This window comes from Fulmarus glacialis, unplaced genomic scaffold (genome assembly GCF_000690835.1).
Source record: "Fulmarus glacialis isolate BGI_N327 unplaced genomic scaffold, ASM69083v1 scaffold20543, whole genome shotgun sequence".
Lineage (NCBI taxonomy): Eukaryota > Metazoa > Chordata > Aves > Procellariiformes > Procellariidae > Fulmarus > Fulmarus glacialis.
In genome coordinates this window covers 6,787-16,600 of record NW_009202556.1, presented here as the reverse complement: position 1 = coordinate 16,600, position 9,814 = coordinate 6,787, and the positions used below count along the sequence as shown (strand labels likewise).

General features: G+C 41.3%; 1 protein-coding gene across 1 annotated transcript; it reads left to right on the top strand.

Annotated features, from left to right (window-relative positions):
- Positions 1-209: 209 nt before the first annotated feature.
- On the top strand, positions 210-9,154 carry HAUS1 (HAUS augmin-like complex, subunit 1; the record flags this gene model as incomplete). Its single annotated transcript, XM_009574335.1, has 8 exons — positions 210-384; positions 989-1,124; positions 2,177-2,311; positions 3,269-3,392; positions 4,243-4,308; positions 6,048-6,119; positions 8,019-8,066; positions 9,071-9,154. Coding segments are annotated over 8 exons (840 nt in total), but the record flags the coding sequence as incomplete, so codon positions are not given.
- Between the last annotated feature and the right edge of the window lie 660 nt (positions 9,155-9,814).

The following is a 9,814-nucleotide window of genomic DNA, read 5'->3' as shown; positions in this document are numbered from 1 at the left end:
GAGGGAGATTAAAAGGGAAATGGTTTTCTAAACTTCAGAGAGTGTTTGAAAAAGAGACAAAGGAAGCTGTCTCCCCTTTTTCCACCCATGCCTCGACTGGTGTAGTAGGAGTTATTCTTCAGAAACGCAGAGCTTTACATTTCTTACATCTGTCAGCTATTTTCTGTCGTTTCACTTGACTGTTTACTCTTTTTTCATTTCCCTGGCAGGTTACTTTATGGCTAAAGAAAATATATGGGAATCAGCCTATTCCCCAGTATGAAGTGAATGCAAGGACAGTTGATATCTTGTATGAGCTTGCAGAATGCAATGAAGCCAGAGACAGGGATGTTTCTTTGCTGATAGAGGACATGAAGCAGCAGGCAACAGAATACGAAGCAGAAGGTGAGTTTGAAGCTCCAGTTCTCCGTTCCATCAAAGTTAGTTTTCCTTAGTGACCCTGAAGATTGTCTTTGTTAAAATCTTACAAACAAATATATATACACAAAAATATATATATATAATTGGAATTAACTCAGTTTTTGTTCTGGTACAGCTTTTACTACAATGCATCCCATGCCTTCCTTTCAGCAAAATTTATGGTGACATAAGGTTTGTCAAGAGCAATTTTTTAAGCCATCTTGAGCAGGCTGTAAATATGGACAAGCAGATTAATTGCTAAAACCTCCTAGCCTGCTGGGCTAAGTAGCACAGTATTGAAATATTGGCTGGACAGACAGAGAAGCAACCCTACAGCTGATTTAAGAGTCTGAGCTGGTGCTAATCCACTGTTAAGGAAAGCGCTTGAGGAATCTGAAACAACAGTGAGGTGATTAAGTTATGCTCGAGCTGTCTAGAGTGAGTGTTTGATAAGTGTTTTTTTTGGAGCAAGTGAGTGGTTCAGGGGACCGTAATAAATTTTTAACACACGTGTTAGAGAGTCCCATCTAGGCCTTAAAAGAACAGTAATATAAAAAAGTTACTATTTTGGATTGTATTTGTTTTCCAGCTGATTATCTACAGGGCCTTCTCGCAGAAAGCCTGGGTCTTCCCTTATCCAGTCTGTCCAGTGAAGGTACCAGCTACCTGAATGTCCTGGTAAACAGCGCAATGACACTGGAAACGAAGGACACTTCTCTTGCCAGGTAATTCTCCCACTGTGTATGAAGGGTGATGGTCTGTGCTGTTTCCCTCTGTTTTTTCAATTCAGCAGTTTCAAAGTTGACTTCGACACCAGGAATCTTACTTGTCCAGCTTCTTTTGCACCCCTTGGGCAGCTTTGGAGGACACAGGAACTGAACACAAAGCTCTAACTCTTGATTATCCCAGCAAAGGAAGTCCCTGAAGCCTGAGAGGTGCCTCAGCCACAGTTAAATCCCTCTTTTGCCCCTGTTTTTGTGGTCAGTGGCTGGAGGATGCTGCCACTCAGACCGTCATGCCAGGTAGCACAAGCTAGAGCAGGTTTCATACTACTTAGGCGAGGACTGGGGAACTGTAACTGGTCTTTGTCTCAGCTCCTCTTTCTTCCCTCTCTTACCAGGCCTCGGTTAATATAAGGAGATTTCCGTAGCTCAGCCACAGAGAAATGGCAGCTGTTAGTTTTCTCTTCCTGGGCCCCTCTCCCTAGCCTGGCTTTGACCCATAACACAACAGGTTTCTGCTGAGCGCTGGCAGTAAGGAAGGGCCAAAATCTGCCTTAGAATCCAATTTTTGTATGATGTTCAGGAGCTTGGCTCTTGCAGCTCTTCTCCTGAGCTGGAGGGGCAAGCAGCTTTGAACCATTTGGGGAGAGGAAGAGACTGAAATACTGCTGGGCATGTCTTGGGGACGTGCGTTTTCAGGGACTGAATACGTTTTTTTCTCAAAGGCAATTTGGCAAGCCAGGAGTGGAGCATCTGATCGTGTCAAACCCAGTGGTTATATTCACTAGAGTGCCGGGTCTTGTTCACTTCCTCCTACTGAGATTGCTGGGCCGTTTCCCCTTCCAGATGAAATCTTTGTTAGTTAAGGGAAGCAAATACTCTTAGTGACTTATTTTACTTTCCTCTTCTAAAATAGCTGGCAGTTATCTGATGTATCATAATATGAGAACAAAAAAAAAAAGTCATTTGTGGAAAGCGTGAAGGAGATAATAATAATTCTGAATTTCAGAAGAGTTGACTGCTGAACATTCCCACTGAATCTCTCTTTTCACCAGCTTCTTCTCTGCCATCAATGATATGACTTCGGAGCTGTATGCAACAGAATCAAAAAACAGAGAAATGGAACTGGAATTGACCAACATTAGGAAAAAACTAACTGCAGCGCTGATGCTGGAAAAGCGGTTACAGGAGTGAGTAATGGATGAGAAAAGGGAAAGATGTAAGCAGTACTGCCAATCCCTGCCATGTGGAACATTGGTTGTGATAACTAACAAGGATAACTGAATTTTCAGGGGTTTGACACATCTCTAATTGACAATATTTGGAAGTATCTATCAAAAGCCATGTGCTATGGACACATTCAGTAATCAGAAGAGATTTGGGGTACCATCAAATCCATTATTTTAAACCAAAAATGGTCTGCAAGCAGTTTTCAGATATGGGCTGGCATCTTCCAAATCTGATTTTCTTACCACATTTAGCATGGGCTCTGTAGTCAGAGTAAAGGAGCCAGGCAAAACAAAAACCGTTCCCAGGTAAGAATTTCCTTTAACCAGTGTGTGGGAGACTTAAAAAAGAAAAATTAAAAAATAAAAAAAAAAATCAGTGTCAAGTCTGTTCCCTAGAGGATGTAACCTGAAGTGCTTTGCCAAGCATAGCAGGATCAACCCCTGCCTTGAGTGGGGATTGGCCCACATGATCTCCACAGCCCCCTTCCAGTCTAATTATTTTCTGGTTTTTGTCTTTTAAAGTAGTAATTGTGGCACTGCTTGTAGCAAAGATACCAGACCTGTGTGCTTTGTGCAAGTTTGCCATGGCCGCTCTCTGTGATCTTAACTTTAGCTTACGTAACAGGTCTCTAACTGAATTAGGGAATTATGCAGACGACTATTACTCTTTGCTTTTATGCGGATGGCTTTCCCCGTGGCCTTTTTTTTTTCTCTGGCCTTTGGGACTCTGGATGTAACAGCTGTGGATGTTTCCACTGGGAAATCTCGCAGGGAAATAAAAGTTTTTCTCCATTCACTCCCTTCTCATGTTGATTGTATTACAAGGTTTAGCTTGAGCATAAATAGTGAAGCAGTATTTGTATACTGGTGTCTCTTTGAATGTAAAAGTTTGTTTCTTTTTCTTTTTTTTTTTTTAAGGGATCTTGAAAAAACAGAGGAACTTCTGGAAGTGGAAAAGGCCAAAGCTGACAGCCGATCCCAGAACTTGAAGTTCCTGAAAGATAAATCTGAGGACTTAAAAATCAGGATCAAGGCTGCTGAGGTAGATGGAAGGAATTTTCTAACAAGATGTTGTGACGGGATGGCACAGTCATGGTTGGTTGGGCCCAAAATTGTAGTTACAGAGACATCCGGGGAGCTTCCTAAACTCCAGGACTGAGGACTCTTGGGCTAACAGGACAACATGTTACTACACTTTAGTTGTTCTGGCTATATTCATGGTCTCTCCCCAGGACATCCTATGATAAATGCAAGGACACTTTCTCTTCTTTCACCGAGAACTGTATTAGCTCGGACTACCTTGTGCTTATTGTGAGGTACTGTCATATAAGAGTACACACAGCTACTGGTAGAGCAGCTGATTCACTGAGGTAAATTGTATGTCAAAATTCTGAATATGGCCATTTTTTTAAATTAATGAATGATTAAACACAGAAGGCAGAAGTTGTACTGTCTTCTCCTTCACCTTTCCTACATGACGAAGGACATGTGAATGCTTTATTTAACGCTTGGATGCTGTCCGATACCTTCACAAATTTGAGATGGACAACATTGTATTAGAGTTGATGACATTTTACTGAGAAGCCTCCTCCCAGCCTTGTCATGTGCTCTTCTTTCAGTAGTTTTCTGGAAATACTCGTCATTCTTGATATAAATTTTAGTAGCGTTCTTTCAGTAGTTTTCTGGAAATACTCGTTGTTCTTGATACAAATTTTAGTAGCAACTGATTTGATGTACCAGCTATAGCTGTGGTTCAAGTAGCACACGTTTCTGTTGTTGACAAACTGCGTTCTTGTTTGCCTGTTTAGATCAAAACCCAGGGAAATAGTAAAATCTTCCTCCTCCCTGTTCTGTTTTGTGGTCAGTATGAATGAACTCTTTCCTGTTTGTAGGAGCAGCTTGCTGCCACGGGGCTGGACCAGTCGCTGACACACGAGTCACTCGTGAGCCTGTCTGAGGTAGGTCTTTTGGTACAAGATGGATGTTTCTACAGTGCTACAGACCAGGCTTGTTTGTTGGATGGTTTCAGGAAATGTAGTTTGCCATTTGGTTACCAGAACAAATATTAATGGTAAAAAGTAGCACAAATAAAAATTCCGTAGACAGATACCTCTAAAATGGGGTATGTTGGATGGGTTTGTCTCTCCTAGAAACTGAGAAGTATCTATGGGTGCTGAAGTGGTACCTTCTCTTCAGGGTTAGATGTGGGCTAGTTTTGGAGTTGAGAGGAAGCTTTCCTTCTGGACTGATTGAGGGGAACAATTAGAATCTTTATTTTTTTGTTGCCTTTTGGTTTTCCCTCTCTTCTCTTTCTGCCTTTGTAATTAGAAATGTAGCCTACTAGAGAATTTCTGTGAAATAAATTCCCTGCCACTGAAAGCAAATTGGTAGTTCGTGATCTGCCTCCTCTCTCTGATCCGTGTTGTAAAGCGTGGATATTCTGTGGACTATATCCTGTTATGTGGCTGCCTGTGTATTGCAGTTACTAGATGCAGTGACCCAGGTGATTCTTTCTGATCTCTGTGAAATAAACCTGCTTTCAAGCACTTCTGAGCAAGGGGAGGACGTCAAGTGAAGCCCAAATTCTGAACCACTGTGTGCTTTTTTCTTTTCTTGTGTCTTTAAATATAACATTTTTGGCTGTATTATAAGCCCAGCAGGATAATTTGTTAAAGGAAAAAGCACGTTTCTTGAGTTACTAGCTGTAGATTCTCTAGCTTTGTGCTTTGTACGCGTGTAAGATGTATCTGTGTTGTTCTGTCTGCACTCACCACATGTTAATATTATTTGCTATTACTGTAATGAGAACTTAAGTCTTTCTCCCCGTTTCTTTTGCTAGCCTTTCCTGCATGCTAGTTAGGTTGAACAATGAAAATAGGTTTCCTGAGTTTTATGTTGTCGTTCTCATGAACCAGCACTGGGTGGCAATCTTTACATTGCACAGTGTTTCAGAAGCGTACTAACGAAAAGTCATTTGCCTTGGAATTTTACATGCAAAAAGTCATAGGCAATTTTCTAGACTTGTCATCTTCTAGAACCTGAGCATAAGGGCAGGTCTGACTCCCTGACATTTCTGTATCTGCTTTGCCAAGAGTTCAGTGAATTGGGCAGCGCCAATGATTTTATCTTCAGAGTGTGTTTTTTTTACTTCAAGTTGATTATTTGAAAAGAGTTGAGGGCTGTGGAAGGTGCTCAATTTTCAGCCCCTTGTTAATAGAATAAGCAAAGCAGTGCAAGCGTAAGGGGAGCCTTTTTGCTGCTGCACGTGCAAAACTTTTCACGCAGAAACCGTAGGCATGCGTATGTATCCCCTTCCTTGGGGCTCAGTTCTCTCTGTGGCCTACAGTGAGGTTGACGGTGAAAGTCCTCTGTCTGGTGGATTCTCATTTGAAATCCCCTCTCCTTTCAGGGAGGTGAGATCAGGTGGTTATACTGTAAGAAAAGATATCTGAAGATGTGTTCAGAATGAAGAAAAATTAATTGATACCTCTGTGTAAAACTTGAACTGGGTTTGACTGACTGATAGCTGAATGAATAGCCGATCTTTAGTTTTCCCTGGGTTTTAAGAAGGATCATGAGAGCTTTCACCGATATCTGAATTCTGAAATGCTGTAGGTAATTGTGGATCTATTTCACCGATTTACATCACTTCTACAAGTAAGACTAAAGAATATAATCTGCTTTGCTCTGTTCACAGAAACTAGCTGGACTGCAGGAAGAAATTGTGCCTTTGAAGAAGAAATTGGAGTCCTACCTAGATTTAACTCCTGTAATTATTTTATTCCACTGTTCTATTGTATTTGCCATCAGATTAATTTTAATGGACTTCAGAACGTAAAGGATATTGTTGTGATGGTTTCAGTGGACAGGTAGTGGACAGTCCTACAGGTCTATTAATGGTATAAACAGGTGTTCTGTTTACTTAAACAGAAGGCTATCTATTTATTAATCAAAGCCAAGAAATTAAGTGTGCTTACCTGGCAAACCTTGTTCTAACAAAATGCACAGATTTGCTGGGTGAGCTCAGTATCAAGGTGAATTAGCTAGAAATTAGACAAAGAAATGTGGAAGAAAATATAATTCCTTAGTATAACAATTTTTTTGAGATTTACCAATATATTAGCTATACATGTCATCAGGCTGTCAATATGGTGGACACAGCACATTGTGCAGAGGTTGGAGCTCTGAGCAAGATTTTAATGATTATGAAGAAATAGCCAAATGTAGGCGGAGTCCCCTAAACAAGTACTCTAGTTTGTGTGAGTACTGGCTGCTCCATCATTTTCTTTGATTTCTCTTGAGGGTGCTGGGTACTCAGCTCTGAAAACGCAGCTTTCTTATTTAGGTGACTAAATTGCAGTTTTGAATGTCTGTGTATCTTTTTCTTCATTTTATATTTTGGCTATTGTCACTATTGGTCCTTGTGCTAGGAGTTACTATCAGACTGCCATGCGAAGCATCTGTTATAAAAAGGATTTTACTCTTTTCAAATTAGAACGCTTGTTACAAAAGATGGTTTCAGTTAAGGCTAGTTTTGCAAACAACTTTATAGTGGCTTAAAGAAGTCATGGGTAAAGAGGGCTTTAGTCCATGAAACAGAAGGCGTTGGCTTTGTGTGATGTCTGTACATCACCACCTGTGATATTTGGAACCACTAAACCCAAGTATTTCCAATCTCCTTTGGAAGACTGCCATTGCTTTTACAGATAAGTATTAAGGACTTTTCTCTTTGTCATTCAGGAGAGAAGTAGCAAAAACTGGAGCGAATAGTTGAATGGGTTTGGGTTTTATTAAATACAATTGGACTGTCTAGTTTACAGTTTTGTATTTGAGTTACCTGATATGGCCCCTGTTACCTCCTCATCTGAGCACCTCACAGCCTTTAATAGAGCTAACTTCAGACCTTTCTGTGTAAGAGGTGAAAAAGATTTATTCCAGTTCTTATAAATGGGTCGTAGAGGTCCAGAGAAACAGAGAGACTTGTCCAAAATCACATAGAAACTCTGTGATTAATCACATCCCTTGTATTATGAACTAGGGACCTGTCTGCGGGGCCACACTTCTCCCTTCACCTCGTTAGCCCCTCCATTGAGTTCCTGCTCTCTACACATCTCCCTCATACAACTACTGCTGTCTCCCTCCTAGACAAAAAGGGTGAAGGGAGACGGTGGCACTGCTTCTCTTTTAAATCCGTCTTACTCCAAGAGGCAGCTGCCTCCTTTCCTCAAGCGAAACAGGACGTTCAAATAGGATTAGGTTCTCCAATTCCCCCCTCCCTCCCATCTTGCTGTCAGTGGAGACAGGGAGAGCCCTGATGCCTTGCTTCTGGTGCAGGCAGAAGGAGGAAGGAAGGTTTATACTTGCAAGCTTATTGTGCTTTGGAAAATTCATGCACGGATATGTTTAAAATCCAGTTCCTCGATCGGTAGGTTTGGAAAATTGCTAAAAATTGGGAGTTTTTAGACTGTAGGCCATACCTTTTGAAAAATATGTGATTGCCCAAACCAAACTGGTTTTAATGTCAGCACCTTTTGCATGTGAAGGATGTACACAAAACTGATTTCATTATCCCTGAATTCCCCGGCAGCCCATCATTAGACTCTTGCAACGATGCAGGGACTCTGTTTCCAGCTGAAATACTGGGTTTTATGTCATTTTCTCTCATTAGAATCCTTCCCTTGCACGAGTGAAGATTGAAGAAGTAAAACGAGAACTGGTAAGAGTTTTTTATCTTTCACAGAGATTTAAATGAGTGCTGTCGTTCCAAAACAAGCTATATCTATTAATTGGCTGTGGATTTATCTACCTCAGATTGTAGTCTTAATGATCTCCAGAGGGAAATTTTGCCCTGGTAAGGCAGAAGCCGTGCATATTGGTAGGAGGAACTGGTGGAGGAATGATATCTAAGCTATGAAGGCAGTTGGGCATAATGGTATCAGTGGGGATTAGGTATCTATATCCCTCTGGATTTTGTCTGCTTCACCTGTCAGAATGTTTATTCACTCAGCTGTGTGGCAGCTTATTGGTCTCACAACCTTCCTTGCTGCTCCTGCACTCTGAGGGCTCTAGGGCCCATATTTTATTGAACAGCTGCCTTGTAGACTGCAATGGGGACCTTCCCCTATAAAATATAATGCCCATTTCATCCATGCTTGTGTAATCTGCAGGTATGGTTGTTGGGAAACATTCATATGAAGCTGTTTGGGAAGTTCATACATAGCTGCCCTCAGTGAGCTGGGCCACATCTGAGCATAAAACCTGTCTTTATTTCTTTGGGCTACTGTCTGCTTGCTCGTAGATAAAGCACAAGGTATTCAGTGATAAGCCTTAAAGCTGTGATCAAAAATCACAGCTATTTGAGAGTATTTTGTACATTTTCAGATGGGACTGCTCAGGTTGGTAAGCCATTTGTTTTTGATTCAGAAATACAAGCTCACCTTACCAGCCTGAGGCTTTTATCAGGTCAGAACACTCACCTCTGGAGTGTACCTGTTCAGCTTGAAGGCAACTGAGCTTGTTAGCCCTTCATTTGGAGATTTCTCTGTAGCTGTCTACAGAGACTACTGCCATTTGCAGAAGTGAGACCTTTCAGTTCAATACTTGGCTTAATCAGGGCTAATAATATCCCAAGGTTTGATCATTGTAGATATGTTTGTCTAACAAGAATGTAAGAAAACTGTTTTATGGCCACTGATGCCTCTTGGTTTTCTCTCCCGCTAGAATGCCTTGGAGGCAGAGTTCTCAAAGCAGATTGATATGCTGACTCTTGAGATGCCAGAGCCCAGCAAACTCCAGTTCACCTGAAGTGGCCTACGTGGAAGAAGATTTCCCTTCTACTGTCTATTTATTTGCACTAGTAAAACATTTTGGAATTCTTACTGTACTTCTGCAGCTTTCTGCCTTACTCTTCTTGCTGTTGGATGGCACACTTGTGACCTTCCAGCAAGCATGCTCATTTTTAGGGGTTCATGCAGCCTTGCATTTGTAAGCATCACCTATTTTTCATAAAATAACCCCCAAACTTACTGTTTTCTTTATCAGTTCTTCTTCCATATGTGATACACGCCTGTAACTGGCCTCCAGATGGCACCTTCACCAGGAGATGTGCCTGTCAGGATTTAGTTGACCATTACTGCTTAGAATTGAACTGATCAGCAGTCTGGTTTTCTTCTTTTTCCCTGTCCAGGCTCTGGATTGTGCTTTTTCCTGGGGTCCTCTCTTTGGTGGTACAAGTATGGTGATGACATATACTAGATCATTGGCTTTTGCTCCCTGTTTTGTTTTCTTTTGTCATTTCAGGATTAGGGACACAATTTTTTTTCCACGCATAGCATGTCTGATGTTGACCAAGTTTGTGAAGATGAATTCTAGACTCATGCCTGGAGTGCTTCTTAGTTTGAGCATTTTCTTTAAACAGAAGTGAACAGTTAAATTTCTCCTTAATGCCTTCAGCAGGGATTTGAT